This window comes from Athene noctua, chromosome 10 (assembly GCF_965140245.1).
Source record: "Athene noctua chromosome 10, bAthNoc1.hap1.1, whole genome shotgun sequence".
Lineage (NCBI taxonomy): Eukaryota > Metazoa > Chordata > Aves > Strigiformes > Strigidae > Athene > Athene noctua.
Window position 1 is genome coordinate 20723415 of NC_134046.1, and position 24511 is coordinate 20747925.

Here is a 24511-nt window from a genome sequence, read left to right on the forward strand (position 1 = left end):
TCTGAGCCTAGGACTGCTAAAAGAGAGTCGTGTTTTAGCAAATTGTGGGAGGCATTTCTGGCACTGATTTTTTTTTTTTTTTTTTGTACCTACATTAATGATTCCACTCTAAATTGTTCTTGTCATACATACTAATGATGCTGTCTGACCTTTACGTAAACCACTTTGAACCAATGTAACTTCCTTCTTTCTGCAATATTAACCCAGAAAGAGCTGCACTCACTATCTCCGTTTTGTGCTAAGAAAACATGGTCACCATGGAGGAGATGACAAGTCGTCTTCTTTCATCTGGAGAAGACATTAAGTAATACTTAACTTAGTACAAAGAATTTTAAAGGTTTCAGAACCTGTAAGTTTAAACAAAACCCCACAAAACAAAACAATTCCCTGTCCCCTTGCACACATACACATTGCAAACGTGGAAGATGTTGTTCTATGATATATGTAGGGTTTTCCTACTCAACTAACTTGGTGGTAATGCACTAGAATTTGTATCTTTTTCAGACTTATGCCTGAAGAAGTCCTGCAAGAGCTCTAAGTGATGTGTACAGAAAATTTTCATGGGATGTGTTTTTGGGAAAAGTTATCTGTACAATTAAGACTGCATGAATCTTCAGTATAAGATTGAAAAATGACGAATTTGTACTAAAATATTTGTATGTGTATATATATGCACAATATATATTAAAAAAATCTATGTAGATTAATTTCTGTATAAATAAAACCAGGAATGTGGCCTTGAAAAGAAAACTCATCCTAAGTTACTGGATGATTTGAATTTACTTCTGTAATAACATAAGGCTATATTTATTCTCACTTAAATGAATATCAAAATACTTAATCTTGCCACATAATTAACATGATGCTAATTTGCATTTATTCTGTCATTCTTTCATTCCCACTCCTGTTATAAAAGTGCACACGTAATAAAAACCACAGTTTCTGGATCCACAGTAACTATTACAGGCATTAGGGTAGTCGTTAATTTTAGCAGATTTTAGAAATGAAGTTTTCTTGGTGCTGCTATTTTGTTTCCTTGAAACCATTTTCTTACTAAAGCACATTTTTCCTCTAATACAGCTTTAATAAGCATACCATTCAAATTAATTGCTTTTTTCCTAAAGTATATGTTAGTATGTGAGATGTGACAGAACTAATGTGAAAACTTAAAAGTCTGGTTTACCACCTTCCAAATGTCTTGGAGGCTGTTGGGTGTGAAGAAAATGTCACTGATTGAGCAATTGCTCAGTAAAGATCCGAAGGTTTAATTGCAGGCTAAAAGGATATGTAAATGCTAGTAAAATTCTGGTGCATCAGGAAAAGTTTTAAAATAAATTTGGTAGACTTTCAGCTCACTAAGGGATTGAGTTGGTAAATGAGTTTGGAAGTGAGAGATTTTGAGTAAGGTACACCATTTGGTCATTCTCTTGTAAAGAAAAACTCACCATTTTCCAAGCCTTTTTCTTGCCCTTCTGTCAGAATTGTTTAACTCTTTGGTGGAAACTTTTAATAAATATCTGGCAAATATCTTTCAAAGATACTTTTTTCTTTAACTTAAGTATTCTTCTTTTAGTTTGTGTATGTGAAAGTCATCTTGCTGTCACCAATAGTGTATTTGGTGTATCCTACAGCGCAATCTGGTTCCTACGGATGAGATTACAGTGTACTACAGATCACATCCAGAAGGTAACTACCTGGATACTGTTATTAAGGAACATATGGATTTCATTTTTGCAACAATAAAGGCTGCCCTGAAGCCTTACCCGGTGCCTACCTCAAAAGAAGTTCTCATCCAGGAAACAACCCAAGTAAGAAGGAAAAAGCGTTGACTGCTTAGTTCATTTTGTCATCTGCTTTTAACTGAACAAAGTATTTCAATTACACAAAAATTGTATGTCACTATTTATTTGTGGGATATAGTAGTATTTTTGAAAATGAAGCCACTTGTGTACCAAAATAAGTATCTTGGGTAGTTGTTCATGTAAGCTTAATACATATAGTTATTTGAACTTAGCTTAGTACATTTAGACAGCAAAAAAAAAAAAGCAATCAGACTTCTTTAATATGCTTTTGTATTAGAAATGTTCTCCTTTGAGGCTAAATTTTGCCTTTTAGCTTAAGACCAACTTCAGTTATTAATGTTTGAGGATGCTTTTTTTTTCCCGTACTGCTGAAGTTCAGTCTTTTGTAACAATGCAGTTTCACAGATTGATTATTCTTTCAGCAGCAGATTTGAACCATTTCCTTTGTTTTCTTTGATTGTTTCTTCTGACATGTTTTGAGAATACTTTTGCCATGATTTTATTCAAACTTACTGTGTTCAAAAGGCATTCCTAGCAGAATTGTGGATAAAGGGTCCTTCAATCTGAATGTCTTGCTAGACCAGAAAGACAAGAATTTAGGATATATCAAACCTGAAATTTGATTTACAGAATGGCTTGGTGGTCTGAGAATAGCTGAAAGGAAAGCGCATACTTTATCCATCTTAACAGTGTGTGTAAAGTAAATGTTTTATACTTATTAATTACACTTCTAAAGTTGTACAGATTTGAAACAAATCTCTGTTTGGCTTTTTTCAAATCTGTCGGTTTTATCTACTGACAAACAAAGAAAAAACACTACATAAAAGCAGAGAATATCGTGGTTGAGAAATCAGTGAAAATATTTTGCTGTTTCTTCTAAGTACTTGTTTGATTGGGATACTGCTGATGGACAGTTTGATGTTAAATCATCATCAAATCTGAATTAGAATATAAAAGCAGCTGGAAAAAAAAAAAAGAATAGTGCTGGGTAACACTTGTCTCAGTGTCTGCCTCTGAAATTGCCCAGTACATGAGCTTTAATGTTGTCACTGTGCCTTTCTGTGAAAGCTTTCAAGTATGGTTTCCCCCCACTATTATTTTTCTGTTTTCTAAATCTTAATTTAGCAGACTCTAGTGAAGAAAAACATTGTGGTAAGCTGAAAGAGGAGTCTGTTGGATTAGTTTTAAATAATGCTGTCTACATAAAGATGAAATCTTGCCCTGACAGAGGTGCTGGATATTATGGATATAATTGATAGCTGTTGTCTGGATGTCAGCAAAAACCAGACATCGCTCAGTTTTGGAAGTGGTGAAGCTAGTGCGTAAACGGGAGGTAGGAGGTTTGTGGGTCAGGCTATGCATTTGCACAAATGTTGGATTTCAGACTCGGAAAACATAAAAAAATTTTAACTCAAATAACACCATGTATATGACTTGACAGTTCTGTGTGGCTTTTGCAATTGATGACTACATTTATAGAAATGTAATCATCTTGTACTGGTCATACTGCAGAGAGTGACTCCCTCTCAGTTTAAAGTCTTGAGCAGAGAGGTTTTTTCAGACAAAACCATTATCAGAGACTTATTGCCAAGTTCTGTGTACCAAAGCTATACAGTTTACGTACAGTAAATGGAGGCAAGGAAATTCTTTGTAAGTAAATGCAGAGTTGTTTTTTATTATTTTACTTTACGGAGTCTCAAACACCACAGATTCACTCTGTAGGGAGGTACTTTGTGGTCTTTGCTGTGTGGGTTGTCTTCTGCACATTTAGATGGATACTGTGCTTTCAGACTTGATGTGCCTCTGAATTGTTAGTCACATACTTAGACTTTAAAATAGAGGTTGCAGAGAGAAACAGATGACTGAGATTGTAGTGCAACTTTAAAGTCTTCTTGGAAGTCTCACTTCCTGGGGCTGCAGAGATGGATTGCTTGGAGCAGATGTTTGTTCTGCTGCAACTGGCATTAAGAGCGGTGAATAAAAACATCTGAAATGAAAAAGCTCTTTTTAGAAATCCTTTCAGCGCAGAAGTTTGGCCCTTTGTGGAGAGTTGATAGCTGCAGCTGCGTGCAATGAATTTGCAGTGTGGTGCATCAGCCAAGGCTACGGTTAGTTGTCTTTATTAGTCACAACTGGATTGCATTTTGCACGAGCAGTTTCAGGCATAAAGACTGTGAAGATGTGAATTCAGATTGAGTTGTGCATCAACTGTCTTCTGTTGGTGAGGGCTGATACGGACAGAGCTGGTGAGCAGTACTGACATGGGAAATGCTTCAGTGACCATTACACACTTTCAGCTATAAAAGCAGATGCAAGTTAAAAGAATAAAGTGTGTAATTCCACACATGAGTGCATAAGTTAAGTCAACTGCTACAGGATCATTGCACCAAATTTCTGGACGTTATTAAAAGCAATAACAGAAGTCTTCATGATGTTGAATATATGTCAAGACTGAGACAAAAATGAAATACAGTCTATCTTCTCTAGAAGTATCTTGATTACATTCAGGATCACTATTTCTGTGAAATTATCGTGGATCAATTTTTGATACAGGGCCTTAATTTAGAACTCCTCTCCCAAAGACTTGCTCTGAGACAACAATAAAAAAAATCAGCAGTTGCTCAGAAAATACTGGGATGGAAAAGCAGCTATTTGAAAAATGAATTTCTAATTGGTGTTATAATGGATAAACACGAAATGAGATTTGCTGCTCCATAAGTGTCTTTCCTTACTTGGTAATTAGGAGCTCAGTAAAGAGTGGCACTTCCAAGTTTGTCTGCTCACCCTTTGGACTGTGACTCTTACCAAAGACCAGTTCTAAATTTACAAAAAGTTGGCTTGAATGGCTTCTTAGTACTAGCTGTTCATGTAAGTGATTTCTAGATGACATTTGTTTAATTAAAAATTTTAATTAAAAGATCTTTTAAAGTGTGATTCCCGTGAAAGCTGGTGTAGGCGCAGGAGTAATTCCAGCCGGTACTTAGCTCAGGAAGAGACCCGTGCTTGGAAAAAGCGTAGTCTTAAAGCTGTGGTTTAAGGCTTCTGCAAACTAAGTCTGTTTCTGAGTATTGCTGCAGATTCTCGGGTCTCTTCATCCTGTCTCTCATTTGCATAGGAAGATGGATGTTCCATTTTTTGATGGAGTGTTTCAAGTTTTAATTGATTCACTAATAGCTAATGGGGAGATATCACAAAGACTGGCTTGATAGCAAGGCAGCTGCTACCCCTGGTTGTTCTTGGTAGCCCCTTGGAGCTCCAGGCAGTGACTGAGAGCATGGTCCTGCCTTCAGATACTTTGAATTACCTCTGGAAGAGTGTTCCTCTCAACTATATTCACTTTTGGATTATATTTTGGGAGACTGTCATCACTGCTCATCACTTGTGAAAATTAGGCTGTTTATTCCACTCTGTTTTTCTTATGTGTTAAATGCTGCTTATCTTTAGCATATATTAAAGACAAATTCGTATTTGAAGCGTTCTGTCTCTGAAGGAATATGTGGCAAACGTTGCTATTTTATTGTAAGTCATGTTTAGTATCATAAGACAAGATCTTGATGTTGTTTATTTAAGGAAAATGTTTTGTTGAGTTTGTTTAATAAAACAATATTCAGATAATCATAATACTCCTCTTCCTTCAGCTGAAGGGATCAGAGCTAGAAATTACACTTGTCAGAGGTGGTTTGTGTCAGTGCGTTGGTCCAGCCTGTGCCTACGTCAACCTCAGAGTTTGTGTTAATGGGACAGAGCAAGGTAGGAACGTATTGGGTTTGATTTGTCACTGGTGGTGTTAAAAATTTGTTTGCAAAACTGTGATGAATGTTGGAGCCATGAATTTGTTTGCAAGATAGTGCAAACTCCCTTCCAATAGTAGCTTTAAATAATTATTGAAAACAAGTTTAAAAGCAAAACCTCATGTTGTCCATGATGTCTTCTGATGTGGACCTGAAGTAAATACTTAGGTGTGCACATGAATTATTTATATTCTGCAGAAGGGTTTGTATGTGAATATCTATATAGAGTGTGGAGGATGTGTGTACTTTTGTGTGTGTTCACCCACGCTCAGAGTGCATACCTTGAGAATTTTTAATTCTTGACATAGTACTGTAAATGTAGGTGATGCCTTTATGTGGAGGAGATACTGCTTTTGAAAAACTTAGATGTTGAGTATAGAGCTGAAAAGAATACTTAAAACTAGAGAATATGATGACTGTCTTGGATAATGAAAAGATGAGTGCAGTGGTATTGTTAGAAATACTAAAAGGTTAAATTATAGATTAAAAGGAGAGAAAACTAAATGCGCTCTCTGGGATTTTTTTTCTTACATGTGTTTGCAGTTTGTGTGTCAAACTAAGTGCCGTGTTTAACACCTTTACAAAGCTGCTTACTGGATAATAATGACCATAACTATATAAGCTGCCGAACATCTCGGAGGGCATGCAGTCTGTCAGTTTTTAATCAATATAATACTGGATTATAATTCAGTGACATAAAAATTTGATTGATTTGTTAATAAAAACAAATATAACTTCTGTACTCTAAATCTGAAGTACACTTGAGTCCAGTTCCCTGTTTTCTTTCTTTCTTTTCCTTTCTTACTGCATCTTCCAGAAATTTTTTTAGTATTGCCAGTTTTTAAGTTAGCTGAGAAGCTCACTGGAAGTAATTAGAAAAAGTCATTAGAAAATCATTGAAACATGGATGTTGCTTCCAAACTGCATTTTAATTTCATAATTTTGGTTTTAGATGGTGTGTTGCTGCTGGAAAATCCAAAAGGAGATAATACCTTGAACTTCACTGGACTTGTAGATGCTGTCTCCTGCATTTTTGGTCTTAAAAATTCAAAACTGACAGTTTTTAATGGAAAAACAGGTAAATGGAGTATGACAAGGAAAATTGGAAGTCTTTCTAGCAGCAGCTAGGAGTTATTTACTGTATAATTATTTACTGTATAATTTTTCTATATATATACAGAATTGACAAGAAAATACATAAGGAAATATTCTATTTTATAGTACTTAGCTTGATGTGACTATAAAAACAATCTCATAAAATGTTTCCAAAAGCTGCTGCTAAATGATGCTCATCTCTTCTGTTATCTTATTTCCATTGCAGTTCTCATCAGGACAAAATCTGATTTATTTCAGAAAGTGTTTCCATTGGGTCCAGGCTGTGCTATATATTGATGGCGAGCTGCCATCAGCTCTGGCATGCTTTTTTCCCTAATGTCTCAGTAGGCAGAGTGAGAACTTAAATTGAATGCAAACTGCTATATGTAGAGGAAAAAAATGTTGCTTTTTCACCCTGGAGAAACTTGAGGATCTCAGAAGGATCTATCGAATATTTTTGCAGCTTGAACTTTGCCTCTGCTAAGGCATGAGAATGTAAAATACCTTCTATGGATTAGGCATAGACTTACAGGCTATATCACAGTTTGGTTCATTACAAAGGTAATAGAGTTGAAACGGAAAAGGAAAACGTTGTGAAAGATGTTGCAATTAGTGACTGTGAGACTCTACCATCACACTGGCATCCTCTCCCCGAGATGAAGGTGCTGTTTTTCATTATTGCATTATGTATAGTATTTCAATACATCAGAAAAAGTTACAATTTAAAAATCAGCACACTGAGAACAGGATTACACTAATCATCAAGTGCTTTAGTGAAGAAATACAGGAAGTAGAGTACTTAACAGTGGCCATGCTGTGATAGGACTTTAGAGATGTTTCAACAGCAGCAGTAAACTCTCTATGTTCTTGGTGTGATTTGTAGGCGCATCTTGGTGTTCAAACTTTGTTTCAACACCATTCCTCTTAAGTCTAAAATGAGTGACAAAGAAATGATAAAATACTGCAAAAATGTTGATTGGACACCTACAGAAACTATTGCTAGTGTATTTTCATAGAAATATTATTGAAGCAACATCTAAGGGGGTGACACTTTAACTGACTGTTGTGAAAAGCTGTTTTGAGTGCCCACAGGATGCCAGGGATCACCAGCTTATTTCTCCCTATGACATCAGTAGGGGTATAGTCTTACTTGTGTCTGTAATGTCACTGCTACTATCTCTATCTTTAGTTTTTTTGCTTGTCTTTTCCTGGAAGGATTTCTAGAAGAATGTTGTAGGAGTTTTCATATCTGATGTAACCTTTACTGTACCTTACTGTGATAAAACCTCTTTCCCAAGTTGTGCTCAGCTGAACTGAATAGTTCTATCATACAAATTATTATCCTTTGCTTTTAGAGATGTTGTATAGGAAATTTTTGATCTCTCAGTATCTTCCTCAAGTTTCAGTTATGTTTTAAAGGTGAAAATAGTTTTTCTTGAAATCCTCTTCCAAATAGTAGTGATATGCTTCATAGTGTGGTATGTGCCTACAGAGGTGGGTGCAGTTCATTACCATCACAGACACTAAGAGATGACCCACCAAAGGCCAAGAACAGTTGAAACTCTTATCTCAGTAAGATTATAAGGAGTTTGACTCCTTAAATGGTTTGTTTTCTGCCACTAACAGGACAAAGTGATGCAGCATAAATCTATTAATGCTAAATTCCTGAAGGAAGTGGTAAAGAAAATCTAAACCTTTGCTTTTCCTCAAAGGTTCTTTCCTGCTCTCGTAACAGAGGTTTTATTTCTTCCTTTCCGTGTTTCATTTACTCCATAGGTATCATTTGGGGACTTCCCATCTTGTCGTGGTGATTTTAAACTTTCATTCTTTGTAAGCTTTTTTCGCTGCCCGCTTATGAACAACATGGAGATTCCTTTTGAAAGATTAGGTTATCAAATTCAATTTTGTTGCAGTTTGGCAGAGATCTCAAATAAATATTGATCAGCAGAAGATATGGCTCTCTGAGGAGACAGGGTTGAAGGCATGTACAGAGGAAATAGCTGTTAAAGATGCTAGAGGATAGAATTGAAATTCCACGTGTTTGCTTTGGATACAATCCCTTTGCTTTATCTGCCCCACCTTCCCACAGGTCTCTTTAGGTGAGGCCTAATGGTGATTCCAGGGTCTCTCTAGGTGAGGCAGGGGGTTGGTATCAGCTACTCTGAGAGGAATTGCAAAGAAAGGTCATGCGCTCCAGACAAATTGTTGCTGAATTGTTCCTCTCTGTGTTAATAAAATTGTGACCCAGTAAAACCATATTTCTGGCTCCTTATTTTCCTTCCTGTGGTTTTTTAGGGCTGTCCACTTTACTTGCAGTAATTTATTATCTTGTTTTCTAATTGTAACGAAGATTTACTTAGGGTTGCATAATGGCACAATATCAGGCAGTTGTTGCATTAAGACAGGCTAAAATATGTCATGTCCCTGTTTTTCAGTGCAATATTGAAATAATGGGATAAACATTTCCTCCCCAACAGTGTTTCAGTGTGCAGTTACTCAAAATACAAACACTGAGCAAGACTCTGGGATTGGTACTGACCTTCAGAAACTGAGAATAGAATTTGTCTCTTTTTAAATGATTAATATTTTTTAATGTAAGGTAAAGAGGCTGGGCCCAAGTCAGATGGTAAAATAGTTGTCTGTGATGTTCTTTTTGCTCTAGCTTGCTGAAAAGCTGAAAACTTTCTGTACTAATTGGGAATGCTTTTTGACTTGGCACTTGGCTTTCATGGAAGTAGCCCATATTGAAAAAGACCTATTTTTAAAAAATTTCAATTTGTTTATCCTTATGGGAATAAATGAAGCTGTAAATCATGTAGGGCTTAAAAGGGGGGAGGAAGGACAGGTGAGGCAAAAATCCTCCTACAAACTTCTTAGTCTGTCTTAGTTCAACTTTATGATTTTCACATGCCTGGGGTTTTTTTAACTTCTACTCTGAGCAGTGTTTTTTCTGAACAAGAATACAATTATTTTTTTAAAAAAATTTAATTTTTAAATGTCCATGAGGCTGTAAGACACCTTAGGAGAGCACTGCCACTTAAATCTCAGCTACAGGGAGAACTGACTTTAAAAGTGATTTTAATATTGATGAGCACTTGTAATACCTGCTTGTTTTCAAGTGTAGTAGTAGATACGAAAAAATGATCCACTTCTTGCTCTTATTAGAGTCATATGAGCTGACTCCATTGACAACACAGTACATGAGCTCTTCCTTGTGGAAATGTCAGTGGTCTTGTAATGCAAAATGCTAGATTTGTTAAATACGCAAATCACCATTACTGTAGCTCACACCCTGCTGCCCTGCATAGATCCGCACAGATCCTGGCAGCTGGGCAATGTCCAACTCCAAGTTCCTTGGGCTGTGTGTTTCTTGCTCTGCAGAGCACCCTGCCCACGGCACTGCTCCTACCCGTGACCCATGGGCTCTACGTAAATGGCAAGCAATGTTGCTTTAGGGTTGTGCTAGGGAAAACCTGCTGTGGATTCCCTTTCTATCTGATGAGATCTTGTTAATTCCTTTCCACTTGTTAATTTAGTAATTTTCTTGCTTTTTCTGTAAGTAAAACCAAAAGCAAAGCCCCCTCCTGTGCTTGAGCATGTGCCTTGCAGCTCAGACATACCAGAGAAGTGCTTGTGTAGCTGGCAGATGGCCACCATCATCCTAAAACCTTCATTCTTGAAAACTGAATTTTAGGAGCAGCAATGAAGCTTTGCCTTTTTCCTTGAAGCTTTTTATATATGTGTGTATATATATCTAAAAAATTTTAAATTTGATTTTTTTTTTTTAAAAAGGTACCACTTTAGAATCTTAGATGCAGCCTGAGGTCTTCATTCTTCCTCAGGGCAGTCTCATAAGCCTTCCACAGTGCATTGTGCTTTGAGGTTCTGTGGCAGTTGGCAAAATTTTGAGAGCTAGTAGCCTGTGATTACTTTTTCACCCTTTTGGGGATTTTTTTGGGGGGTTTGTTTTCTCTTTTAATTGGTTTGGGTTTTTTGGTTTGTAATTTTTAAATTGGTAAACATTGCTGGAAAAATGCCACTTTTGCCCCTTTGAAATTCGTTCAGATGAACTGAGGAAAAATAGTTATTGTAAAACTTAGGCTCTGTGACACGCAAACAGGACTTATACGGGATGAAAACTTGTTGGGGAAAGAGATGACAGATGTGCCTGTTCCATATGTACAGGCAACACACAGTTCTTACAAGAAATTAAATTTATTAATTTTTCCTGGACTTGGTCTTTGGAGTTCTTTTGTAGCTGCAAAAACTTTGTAGCAGAGAGTGATGTTATTGCTCTGTGTCTTCAATATTGTGGCTATTAGCAGCTTTTTTTTGACCTCTGTGGTAGACAGGCTCAGAGGCAGCCCTGCATATTTCATTTGCCTCACAGAAACCTCATTAGCTTCTCATCTGAGTGCTTTCAGGGTGCTGATAGTACTTCTAAAATCCTTTGAGACATGGGTTCTATTTTGGGTCTGATCTTCCACCATTTTCTAAATATGTATGGCGGGAGTCATCTGCTGAATCATCAGCTGTTGTTGACACTAACCACAAATATTAATGCAGAGGGCATTATTCATGAGCTAACCAGCCACTGATTCTATGTTTATTGTCATCTGGAGTTTAATGAGGGGGGTGTCTTGATGTTGCATAGTAACACATATCCAGTACTGCTTCAGCCAGGGAAGTCAGGGTACAGGCAAAGATTATAGGTCGGAGTTTAATGAGATAGAAATGGTTGGCTTAAGTGAATAATTTCTGACTTAAGTTATTTAATTATTTTTATTGCATAGATAATCATGTTGTGTATTTATGTGCATAAGAAATGTTACATAGGAGCTAATTTCCATAGCAGACAAAGTACTCTGTGATGTTAAAAAACCAGAATATTTCTGCACGAATTCCATTTTTCAAAATGGAGAAATGCTCGTTTTGAGGAAGGAAGAGGGAAAGACTTCCACAGTGAAATCAGTAGTGAGAAAGGCTCATTGTCAGCTAATCAAGTGAGAACTGGACCTCGGCTTCCCTGTAATGGCCTGACTGGTCTCATTTTCTTTTTCAGAACTGATAAACAAAACTGACTTGCTCAGTCTCAGCGGAAAGACTCTACATGTGACAACAGGGTCAGCACCTGCTCTGATCAACTCTCCTGATGCTCTGCTCTGCCAATATATCAACTTGCAGTTAATGAATGCAAAACCACAAGGTGTGTAGGATACTGATCTCTCCTCATTTACAGGCTGAGCTTTTTGTGATATGAGTTTTGGACACCGTTGCTTACTGATCAAGATAAGTACATATGTTTTCATTGGTGGATGGTGATTTTGTTTAATTTTTCCTAGTATTTGCTTTCTAATAAATGCACTGTTTACATTTAGCTTTTCTCCCTTTTTTCATAGAAGAAAAAGGAGAGCCAGTTTGAGATAAGGGACAGCATTTAAACATGAGCCCTTCAGCATTGTTTTCCTATTTCTGACCATCAGCTCACCTGTACAGCTTATTTTTAAAAGGCTGAGTTTAAATCTGACCAAATTGAAGGAGGAGCTAGCTCTTTACAAAGACATGGTAAACAGCCTGTGAAACATTTCTTAGTGCTACTGAAAAGCCAAATGACTTGTATTATTAACCTCATTTGGAGTATAGATACGTGTATGTAATTCTGTTTCACAGCTGCTAATCTTCTAACTTCTGCTCTGAAACCTCACATTGGAACAGAGATGTTGTTTGTAACTTACTCTTAATCTCTGCCCTGGTATGAGTCCTTTCTGGACTGTCTGTGTGGAGTCGTCCTGACACTACTGGGAAACTACTTGGGGCAAAAATGTATTTTTAACTGCGGATTTGATCATCAGAAGGTCCTTTGTGAGCTTCTGCAGTTCTTAGTGGTTTGTGTATCACGTTGAAATATTTCATATTTCCCGGTCTCTAGGTTATCCTGTTGACCTCCATGTAAAGAATTCCGTAAAGTTTTCTTTTGGTTGGCAAGCTGTTAATAATCACTGATACTTCTGATTCTAAAATTCATGGACTTATTTAGTGAATATCTGTGAGTACGTTGGTACAGGTAATTACTCAGCACTATGAAGAACCAGAGATGAAATGGTAGAAGAAATCGTAAACTTTTGATTTACCAAGATAAATGAAATAGTATCATTCCTCAGCAATAGTGATTCAACTGTTGATCTTTTTCAGAATGTCAGAAAGGAACAGTGGGAACTCTGCTAATGGAAAACCCTGTTGGCCAGAATGGATTAACATACCAAGGTCTTCTACATGAAACGGCAAAAGTTTTTGGGCTCAGAAGCAGGAGGCTAAAATTGTTCCTGGATGAAGCACAAACTCAGGGTAAGCACAAACTTTGGGTTTGCTTGTCCAAGGATACTTGGAAGTTTTTGTTGAGAAGCAGCTAATGTAGCTTGAGGTCTAGTTTAATTACTAAATGCATGCTCTTTACACATTGGTTTCTAATTTTGCCCAGTAATTCAATATTTATTTAATAAAATCCTTTAAGCACACATACACATTTAGAAATTCAAAGCTCTAATGCATTCCCTTGATGAAATGGCCAAGATAAGTTCCGTACACGTTTCTTCCTTTTGAAATAGAAAGGTCAGTCAGCAATGGAAATGGTAGCTACATGCTGCTGTGACTAAGCAGAGAGAGTGAATCTCCTCTTAGAAGTGAATGAGTCTGAAGTGTGAATATTTTAAGAACCTGTTCAAATTGTTCCTGTAACATTCATATTGTTGCAGATTTTTTTTTTTTTCCCCTTCCTTTTGGAGAATGGGAGTGGGTGGAAGAGAGTATCGGATCTATTTTAGAGTTGTGTGAGTAGGACAGAATTGGTAGGGTACAGCAGCTGCAATTCATTCAGAATACCTGGGAGGTAGGAAGCTTTATCACATAGTCACGTATCTGAAATGTTAAAGAATCTTCCAAAACCATGGACAGATGGTGAGGCTTAGAAACAAAAATTTCTGATTCATAAGAAAGATAAGACTAAAGATGAAGCCACCTGTAGTGCTAAAAAGTTGGAACTGAGAAAGATTTGGGACTTCATTTGACAGGAAGAATGGACTGGAAATTACATGGTAAAAAACCCACAGGTATTCCTGTGTGTTCAGGAAAATTCAGCTCTTCGATTGCAATGATGCAAAGGATTCTGTCTCCAGTTTATCACAGTGGCATGATTTACAAGCTGTTGGGGAGGGACACATGACACTTAACCTTGACTTACCACATGTTAGGTTACCTGGCTGGAAGTTAGGCATCTTGATTAAAGCAGTTATCTAATCCTAGGATGGAGTGAATTTCCTCGGGAGGTGCCTGGCAGCTGATGAGGGGAGGAGGAGTTGCAGCGTGCTAGTGTAGCTGGCTAAACTGGGACCACTTGGTTATCCACTGGGTTGAAGGGGTTCAAGTAGGATAGATTAGAATCAAAGCAAGTAAGGTGTGGGGGGGTTTTGTTGTGGGTTTTTAGTTGTTTTTTTATTTCATGTGACCTGAACTCCGTTCATTGAAAAACCATTTTTGTAAATAAAATGGATCTCAAATGTTGATGAGACTTTCTAGTGATAGTTTGAGTTAGTGCTAAAAATAATGTACTGAATGGTGTTAACAAACAGAGAGAACTGGAGACTGTAGTGTTTAGAAACAGCACAAGGTGTAGGACCCAAGTATATCAACTACACTTAATTTGCATAAACAAAAGATATATTTATGTGTGAAACCTTGCTGCCTAGAGATTTAGCCATTCAGGAGCAACTGATGTTATACACACTTCTTTTTTGGTTTCTATCACTGTTACAGGGCAAAAGGGGCTCACAGCAGCATATGATTTAGTTAAGATACTAAAATAAGTATTGTAGGAAACTTTTGACCTTTGAAAGAGGGAAGTAACTTGACAGAACAGGAAAATGTATAGCCTTTAAGTCTCAGCTTAAGTAAGGATTTTTAAAATACCTTTACCTAAAAGGGAAATCAGCTGAATTGCTTTAACATTTGTTGTATGAATTCTCCAGAACTATTTGAACTTTGAGCGTATAAAGTGACAATTCACTATGATGTGAAAGATGAGATTTGATAACTCTTCAAAGGCTAAACCGACTAATTTGGTCTTTTTTAGACTCGGAATGTAGAGGACTTGGTCCTGGAGGTATATTTGTGTAGCTAACATGCTTATGCCAGTTAGCTATGCTGCTGCTATCTCAGATTTAATTCTCACTGTGCAGCTCTCTTAATATCTTTTTTAATCATATAAACACTGAAATGGGTGTACTTTATCTTCAGATCTCTTTATATGATAAATAAGTGCTGCATATAAAACAAATATTTTGATGCCTCTGGAAAACATTAGGTCATTAATGTTTGTGTATTGTTGCAGCTCTGTAATCAAATCCCCTTTTCATCTTTTTATCAATATATTTCTAGGTCTTACCTTCAAAACAAAAAAAGTTCAGTCTCTTGAGTGGGTTCTTTTTATGGTTTATTCTAAAAATAAAAAATTATTTCCTGTTAACAATTTGAAGCATTTGATGAAAATGACCCATGAATTGGAAGACTGATGCCTGTTTTATAAAAAGAAAATTAAATCACTTGGTAGAAAATGAGCTATCGGTTCTGAAAACATTATTTTTATAAATGTTGTCAGGTACAGGCAGTTGGGCATCTGCTGCCTGTTGTACAAAAGCTTGCCAACTTTTCAGAAACAAATGTGCTTTTCACCCCCCTTTGTAATATTGGAAAAACATTCTATAAATACATGTCAGAGTGGTGATCGTTGCTTATTCATGAGATGGAAAGAGGAGTTATAGGTAGCTGATTCAGAGACACATTAGGGATGAAGGCAATACTTCTTAATGTGCTAACTTCAAAGCCTTCCTTTGAAGGAATTGGCACAGAAAGGAGGATGTCCTTACATTTTGTTGATAAATCAAGTTTCCAATTTCTAAAAGTAATTTTTGTGTTAAATATTGTTGAAAATAGTAGCTGCACATAGTTCCTAGTTTTTGAGGATTTTAAAAATAGATAATTAAAAAAAGACTTTGAGACCAAGTTCGTAGTTTGGCTGCTTCTGCAGACCAAAATAACTCTTCTACACACTGATGTACCATTTTCATGGGGAGGGAAGGAAGGTTAATGAGGGAATAAAGCTCTAATTGCTGAATTAGATTATGCCTCCACTCTTTTAGCTGTGTAGATGGGTATTCAGCTGCTTAAAGCTGGAAGAGAACTCCTTAAAAACTGTACCATCATGATCCATAAGGGTTTTTTAATTCTTTAATTAATAGATGGCCTTTAAACTTGGATGCAGACTACATCTGCTCAGTCTAAAACTGAAATATTTTCTACTAAAGATGGGGGCCTTAAAGTTAGGAGTGTGCATACTGTTACATGGAAACACAACTCCTGGCTGCCATTTCTAGAATCGGTTTTCACTCGGACATCATGTTACTGAAAACTAAGCTGCTTTTACATTATCTCCATGGATGCACTTCAGACTTGGCTCCCCCTGCCCCACCCGCGCTGCCTTGGTCTCTCGCAGCTGGAGGCGAGCCCAAGGCAGAGCAGCACGAATGTCGGACGTCAGCTCTGGGATACACTGCAGTACACTACAAAATTGTTTGCACTGAAAAAATACCCAGCCGTTCTGAATGTTATGAAACCGTCATTTGTGCTGACTCCAGTGCTAAAATTTAAAATTGTCTTTTATTTGCTTGTGTTGCCTATAGGGATTCTGGTGTGCAGAGTAACACCACAGCCCCCAGTGTTCTTTTGCTTTGGTTTCAGTGGATGTGTTTGTGGTTACCACTTGGAAGTTTCTTAGTAAAGAGATCTCTGGTATATTTGTTATTTTGATTGCTTTTGTTCCAAAGCCGTTCTTCATGGTATTCCAAACAATCTGCTCTGTTATTGGGATAGCTTGCTGCAGCTGATGGGTGCTGGAAAGCACTGAGCTAGCAAGCATCTAACTTCTTGGCAAGAATGCTCTGTAAGGTGGCAAGAATAGTGAGAGATTTCCAGTTCTTACCAGCTTTGCAGGTGACTTTTTATGTAGCCACAAAGTGCAATTACTCTGTGTTTGTGTTTTCATAAATAATTATAAACACTGAATCAGCCTATTGGAAATATGCTACATCCTTAAAAGAGGTTTGTGGATGAGACTTTATTCTATTACTGTCCCAAACTGTGTGCATATAGCTATGAAAAGATTTCAGGAATTAAAGTGGTATGGTATGAAATTCTTTAGGCACACTTAACAAGATTGCAAGGTTAGTTTTTCAGCAGATACTACTACAGTCCTTGCTTTGGGTATAAAACTCAATGTATGCATGTTGATCACACGTGTGCTTTATATTCTGTCAGAGATGGGATGCTAGAGGGGATGGATCTCTGTGTGACCATTCTTACATAATGTCTATAATGGGCTCTGCTTTTCAGTGCGTTGTGTTGCATTGTTAATATTGACTTCATGTCATTGCATTATAAAATAATTTTCTGAACTAGGTATTATTCTGTGTGGATGTGAAGCTGGGAGCTGTGGGCTGATGAAGGCTTTCAAAAAAAATTTTACTTTGTAACCTAGAACACTGTTCTCTACTCTTGCAGTGGCAATCCCGACATATGGTGACCCTTCCTTTAATAGGAGGGAGTTTTGAGCTGAGCAGTTTCTGTCCTACTTGCATTTTGATTGAACCAGCAGAACTGTCTGAATAAAGAAAAAAAAAAAAAATTCAGTTTCACCTGTAAGCAGGAGCACTAACTGTGTTCTGTTTCTCTCTTTTCTTGATTCAGAGATCACAAAGGACATCTCCATGAAGAACTTGAACATGAAGACTGTGTATGTTTGTGTTATACCCACCACAGCTGAATGTTGAGAATTCCATTTTTATGAATAAGGCCATGTAGACTTTTTTCCACCAAAAAAAATGAAGTCAAATTCAACTATATGCTTTTAGATTAACATCCAAGTTGTGTATGGTACTTTTAACACCTCGAATTGCACACAGGATGTTTTCTACCAGTGCACGTCTAATATGCTGCTCTTCGGTTTCAAATACAATGTATTTTCATTATGTTATCGTAGGGTAGTGTAAAAGCTGTTCAGAAAAATGGGAGAACTACTTAACCTTAGATATCTATGCAGTAATTTGCCTGAAAGAAATGGGACTAGTACCTCAGTGATGCTGTTCTCTGCCTGTCCTTTATGCAGAGAGCATCTTTGATTTTCTAAACCGTGGGTTACCTACAAGGCTCTATGATATATGTACCGTGTTACAGTAGATTTGGAACTTATTTAAGCATTACCCAGATATGTTCATTCATACTAGCTGGATCTTCATGAAGTGTGTGGCTGATGATTTAAAATACTCCCTAATTTCAACACTTGGAACAATAAATTTGCTTCATCTCAAAACTCTTTGTTTCCCTGAGTTCAGAGTATTTTGCTTCCTTACATTTTCTAAAGAAGGTAACGCTTACAGCACACCATCTAGATCAGGAAGACCTGGAGAAACTTGAAACCTGAAAATGTCCATACTGAATGCCAGTGGCTGACTGGACTGTGATACTGAACAGGTTTGGGGTATTTTGTTTGGTTAGAGTTTTTGGGGAGGGTTGTTCACTTGGGTTTCAGACTTAAAACCAGCTTTAGATTGAAATTAATGTTGGGTTTTTAGAATAGTAGTCAATATAACTTGCCAAACGTTAGTGTGAACTTGTGTATCTGTAGGCAAGTGAAATAACAGGCAACCTTTTTTCAGTCTGAGGATTTTTTTGACTAGTTAAACTAGAAACTTAAGGATGGTTCAGTTTCACTGCACTTCAGCAGTGTTGTTAATCATTGCTGAGGCTGGCTGTGGTACAGTATGCTGAGCTCGGAAGGTGTGTGTGCATGCGGCTGCCTTCGCTGCTGGGCCTTTATTAGCTTCCTGAGAACAAGATTACGTACACTGTGAACAAGAGTACTAACAGAGAGCAACGTTTGTAAGAATAACAAAGTCTTGCTTAGCATGTTTTTTCCATTGCTCTATGTTTTTCATCTTTACACTATGAATATAAACCAGAGCTTTTTTGTGATAACACTATGTTAGTGGGAATAACTATAAATATCTGTTCTGTGTAACTGCGGTGCTGTAGTGGACCATACCAAAATTGTAAGTAGTCATTTGAAGTAAATCAAGTCTCTGGCATTCAGCTTACGTAAAACTATTTTTATCAGTATTAAAAATGTCAGTGCCTAAACCTACTGAATCACTGGCCTGTTCAGTTTAATGAAGATTAGACATTGCCTTCAAACTTTCCCTGTAAGTCAGCTTGCTTATCTATTTATTGACATAGTGACATGGAAATCAAATTAGTATCAGGTTTTTTTCTGTCGCATTAAATATGTCCAGGCTATGTCTTCTGTGAAGGTAAGATTGCTGTTCCTAGGCTGAATAACTTTGCTTTATTATTTATGGAGAATAAATGACGATGGCAAATGATTGTAATCTAACTTCATTCTTCATGAGACAATTTAAGGGGAGAACACTACTTGCATTTTTAGAGAGTGATTTGACATTTTGTGTATGTGTATTTTCCTTTAATTCTGAGCATGTTGGCTGGCCAAGTTTTGTGTAAGGACCGGATTAGATTTTATATGTATACATACCTATATATTTCTATATATGTTTTCCATTGAATTAAAAGCCCAGCCAAGATTTATGAATTCACTCTGAGTTACAGAAAAAGATAATCTGCAACAGAACATTTTTTCTTTTTCAAGTATATTTATAGGTGATTAATGTAAAAAATAATCTGCCCTTAAGAGAAGATATACTTTCCTGTGACCTTAGTCCAGTAACCTCATACTACACATGAGGTATAGCTGAATCAGGTTTCCTGGATTTTTAAGTAAATGAGTGCTTTATACTGAAAATAAAAACTGGCCTTTCCCTTGAAATGAGCTTTCTCTGTGAAGGTATTCTGCAAAGTAGCACTGCCTGTGATGCACTGTTAAAATAGACGAAGGCATGCTGATAAAATTTAGTCAGAGGTAAAGGATTTAAATAATCTACTCACAGGAAAGGGGTGAAGGAAAAATATTGCTGACAATTCTGTATGTGTCCTTTAGGTCTAGGGATGATAGACTGCAAACTACATGTGAAGCATAGGAGACTTTTCCTTCCCATTTAACCACAACTTGATGTGCAAACTGGAGGCTGAAAGGCTTTCTTGTGGGTTTCTAGACTTACCATGAGAAATGAGACAAAATATGGAGAAAAAGTTAGTGAAGTGTTGAGCTGCTTTTATAGAGTCTCCCTGGTGTAGGTAGAGTGCCCCTGTAATATAACATGTGCATTCAGACACCACCCTCATGGAGGGATGCTGCCTGCCTGGCACTTTATATTTGAATAGATATGGATGTCTCCTAGATTTGTCTTAATGTTTTCTGGATGCATTTCTTTCATTTTAGTAGAATACAGGTATATATTCATATTGCTTGAGCTGGAAGTAAATGGTACCATGCCTTTAACAGTGTAGGAAAGTACCCACTTGCTCTCAGTACGTGAACAGGGAATGGTGAAAGTCTTGTTCCAGGTGGCAGTGTGGCACAAAGGATGGGCTTTTAAAGAAACGCAAAACTCTCTTCCTTGTCAAGCGGTATGTTGGAGAAGTTGACCCAAGAAATCTTCCAGTAAGATCTGCTGTTTCCACGTGAGGCTTGATCTTAAAAATTAGAGGAGGATCTTTTCAAGTAGGTGTACTCTGTAGGGCGTGCAGTGTAAAAAAAACTAAAACCTGTTGTCTCCATGTAGCTTGGCTGTGCTTTTTTTCCTAAGGTCTTGATTCTTTAAAGTGAAGTGGGTGTTGTATGGCAAAAGGTTACGCTACCTATTTCTTGCCAGAATGATGGACTTAATTTCTAGGGTCAGAAATATTGTGTGGTGCTCGTTGGTGCTTCCGTTGCCCTGCTTCGTCTCAGTCTCCCTTCTTCATGGCACATGCTTTTCATTTTTTCTTTTTCCTTCTTCCTTTTACTTTCTGTGTGTTGTTTTGGGTTTTTTTTTGGTTGGTTTGTTTGTTTTTTTTTTCACCTTGTTGCTTTTAGTTTCTTGACCGTGGCTTTCTGTCCACATCTACATACTCCTCACAGGTTGTGATGACTGGAACAGAAACAGAAGAGTGCCCTGGTGCTCTCCAGTCTGATCCTATCATAAAGATGGAAATGCCTCTGAATGCTCTTTCTGTCTTTGGTAGGATTGGTAAAAGCTGGCAGAAGGGAAAATTCAGTATGCTTTAGGACAGGTAATGGAAGAATGAGACCAGAGTTTATCAGAGGACACTGCTGAAAATGCTTCTGGGGCAGTTAACTTTACATCAACCTTTTACATAAGTAGCATGTAATTAAAAAACTAATTTTGTTGCAGAATTGTAGTTTAATTTTACTTTGAGCTGCCGCTCTGTTAGTTGGCTATGATATCTCTAAAACATACTGACACTGAATGTTAGGAACAAGTTGTGACCCATTTGGGTGAATGTGTGCTTTTTCTACCTTCCTTCTCCACATCCATTTTTAGTATTCTTTTTTTATTATTCTGGATAATATCTAGTCATTGCTTGAGAAAATTTGTCTCATGGGATCTTGAAGTAGGGAATGTTTCCTACTAATTTTTTTTTACTGAGGTTTTTTAATGTGGTTCTGTAACCTCATCTAGGTTGGGCTAATAATAGTATCTTGGCTTGACGTGATACTCTTCAGGATTTATATACTTCAATTAGCTTCCCTCTTAAATAGCTTGTTATACAAATTAGGTCCCAGACCACTATTGCCTCTCTCTGCATGGAAGAAAACACTAGCTAGGCACTCACAGAACTGTTAGGCCAGGTTCTGTACTCTGTAGGAGTTTGTATCCTTGAATCCCGGTGCAGTGAGCTGCCCTTCCGCTGTTGCCTTTCACCTGATGACAGTGCAGCACTCTGACTCCTTGAAATGTCTGCAGCACCCAGGGATCTGCAAGAGCTGGATGCTGCTGAACCAGCTTTCGCTGTCGGGGGGCTGTAGGCACTGGTACAAAGTAGATCTGTTACAGCTCTATCCAGAAATCATGATGCTGTGGCTTAAAAAACAAAAATGGAGACATTGCCCCCCCCCCCGAGCTGTCTGCCTCCTCCCTGCCCTTTTCCCCTCCTTGTCTCACACAACACCCCTTTGAATCTGTGGAGGCTGGTGTGGGCTCAAAGCGATCTGCAATCTGTCCCACTTCTACCAGACAGGAGATCAGTAGCTGATCCTAATTGGCATCCTTGACAGCGTATTTAGCAGAAGGGCCTGGCCGAGGCTGGTGACAGGATGACATCCCCGTCAGGCTTAGCCGACAGACACTGGCAAAGCTGCATGGACAGTGGAGCGGCAGGGCTGTTTGTTCCCTGTCAGCCCAATTTCCATCTTTCCTCAGCATAAATCAGTGTACTGGTGGGTCAGGCTAGCTATATACCACAGTATTTTTATTTCCTTTTTCAGTTGAATGTACAACAGTCAAAAAACCTTGCATTTCTGTTATGCTTTCATGCAGTAAAAAAGTAGTGATTGTTGATATCCTTCTGCAAGTAACTTCCTACGAGGGAGAAGAATGGTTGTAAGGAGAAAAAATAAATTGTTTTTTCCTCATCCTATTGCAAGTTGCATAGCAGCTGATCAGCTGTATGGCCCTTTGGCAACTCAGAATCTCTCCATTTCTCAGACAGCAAAGGTGGAGTCAAGGTATCCTTGTCGTTACTGGTTAAGCACCAAGCAATTATTAAGTACATCAAGTAATTTTTTTTCTCATTGTCTGATTTCTTACGGGATAGACTTGGCACTGATTAAACAGAATGAAAAAATAATGTATGCAACTGCATAACAAACGGTGAACTTCAATATAGTCTCAAATAGTATCCTTTAATGCTTTTCTGTCAGAGATGGAATGAAAGAGTGAGCAGCACGGTGTCATCCACGCACGGAAGTGGCTTTACAGTATGAATGCTGTTTGCTGAGTTAATTTTACTCTTGTTGTGCTGTGAGTGGTGATTAAGTGGGGTTGGGGGGAGGGTGTGTCTTCAATTATCTAATGTTTTCCCCAGTTAAAATGTTTATGTAACAAATATAATTATAGCTTTTATGTAATGGGGGGGAGCTTCCTATTTCAGTAGGTCTGGGTATTTCCGTTAATTTCCAGTCTCTGTCTGTACAAAGTTCTAATTAGGGGGTCACAGAGCTCCTCAGAAGACTTTAAAGTTCTGTGTAGATACAATTAGGATAAAATTCCCCCTAAAGATGTTTAATTCTTTTAAAGACTTTCTTTGGTCAGAGGTACAGGAGTTCTGTATACATTATCCTAATTTCGCAGTGTGTTCCAGTTCTCTTCAGTGTTGAAAACAGTGCAGTTGTAAGCTCCCAAATAAGCAAAATGCACCCTGGCACTTAATATTTGCTGTATTTGATCAAGTATGACAGCTGTGCATAAGGTGCTTCCATGGAATATCATTTGTAGTATACCTGAAGGGCAAATTTCCTTTACTTTTCAAAGTCAGCAGCTTTGCAAAGGTGAAAACTATCAAAATTTAGAGATAGAGCATGTGTTCTGTGATTACCATCATGGCATCTTTGGGGCTTAAGTTGCTTATGGATCTCATACACCAGGCACTGCAGGTGGGAGGAGGGGAAGATAGAAGCAGCATGGCAAATCTAATTTAGGGGATTTTACACTGCAAATCTTGCTTATGGACATGATATTATCTAAGCAAGGATGAAGGATCCTGAATATTCGTTGAAAGTAAACAAATGTTTGTAAAATGGAAAAGTTGCTTACTCTGTCAACTGAACAAGCCAAAAAATAGGCGTATGCTCTTAGAAACCAAGAGCTTTACAGTAAAGGGAGTTCCGATGGATTAGTAATTAAACAAGAACTAATAATTTCATACTCTTGCCAGACAACGCTGAGAAAAGCAGGCACTGGGTTGTATAAACAAGACTATATGTAAGATGAAGAAGTAATCTTTCCACTCAAGTACCGATAAGGCTCCTGCTGCAGCACCGTGTCCCATTTTGGGAACCATGCTGTGAGGAAGATGTTGACCATCTGGAGGGAAGCCAGTGAGGAGAAGCAGGAATAAGGTCTAGGAAACATGACCTGTGAGGAAAGACTGGAAGAGTTGGCATGTCTAGTCTACAGCAGAGAAGACTCAGGGTGAGACATGCTAAGTATTCCAATAAATAAATAGTAATTTCAAAGAGAAGAGTAATGAACTAGTTTTCAGGAGGCTTGCAGTTAAATTGGATGGGACTTTAGGCCACACAGAATGGAAAATTCCCTGATTATAAGTATGATCTGCCCCTAGAATAGGTGTCCTAGGAAGGTGACAGGATTTTAATCAAGAATGAATCGGTTTAAAAAGGGGCTATGAGATGGTCTCCAAGGAGTAGCTTGGACATAGATTGTTCTCTCTGGAGCTGGGGACAGACTGGAAAACCTCTCAGAAGACTTTTCTGACCCATTTTTTAATACTTTGTCACCTAAGCAAAGACGAGTTTACAAAAAAATGTTGACAAATGTCAGCCTGTCATTAGGTAATCTGTGAAAATTACCTTGGAAAGAAGAAAATAAACTGTTTATTACTTCTAAGGTATGTTTTCTATTCAGATGTCTATAATAGTGTATCCATAATGCTGACATCTGAACACCTCTATGGCATCTTGAACTGCTTTTACTGAGCCTGGTTTGATTCTATATTTAACTACATTCTTATCTTATCTGGAAGAACCATGCCAACACAAATGCTGCTTAGGTGAGGCCGACCTGC

The 24511-nt window shown here is 37.7% G+C and overlaps 1 protein-coding gene across 1 annotated transcript in view; it reads left to right on the top strand.

Annotated features, from left to right (window-relative positions):
- The window catches only part of IARS1 (isoleucyl-tRNA synthetase 1), a 107504-nt gene extending 89400 nt beyond the window's left edge, over window positions 1-18104 (top strand). The window contains exons 30-36 of the mRNA XM_074914018.1: window positions 1632-1808; window positions 5441-5552; window positions 6546-6671; window positions 8424-8444; window positions 11751-11894; window positions 12881-13033; window positions 17483-18104. Of these exons, the coding sequence (XP_074770119.1) occupies window positions 1632-1808; window positions 5441-5552; window positions 6546-6671; window positions 8424-8444; window positions 11751-11894; window positions 12881-13033; window positions 17483-17565 (816 nt within the window). The 3' untranslated portion in view covers window positions 17566-18104. The remainder of the gene's footprint in view (window positions 1-1631; window positions 1809-5440; window positions 5553-6545; window positions 6672-8423; window positions 8445-11750; window positions 11895-12880; window positions 13034-17482) is intronic.
- The last annotated feature ends 6407 nt before the right edge of the window (window positions 18105-24511 follow it).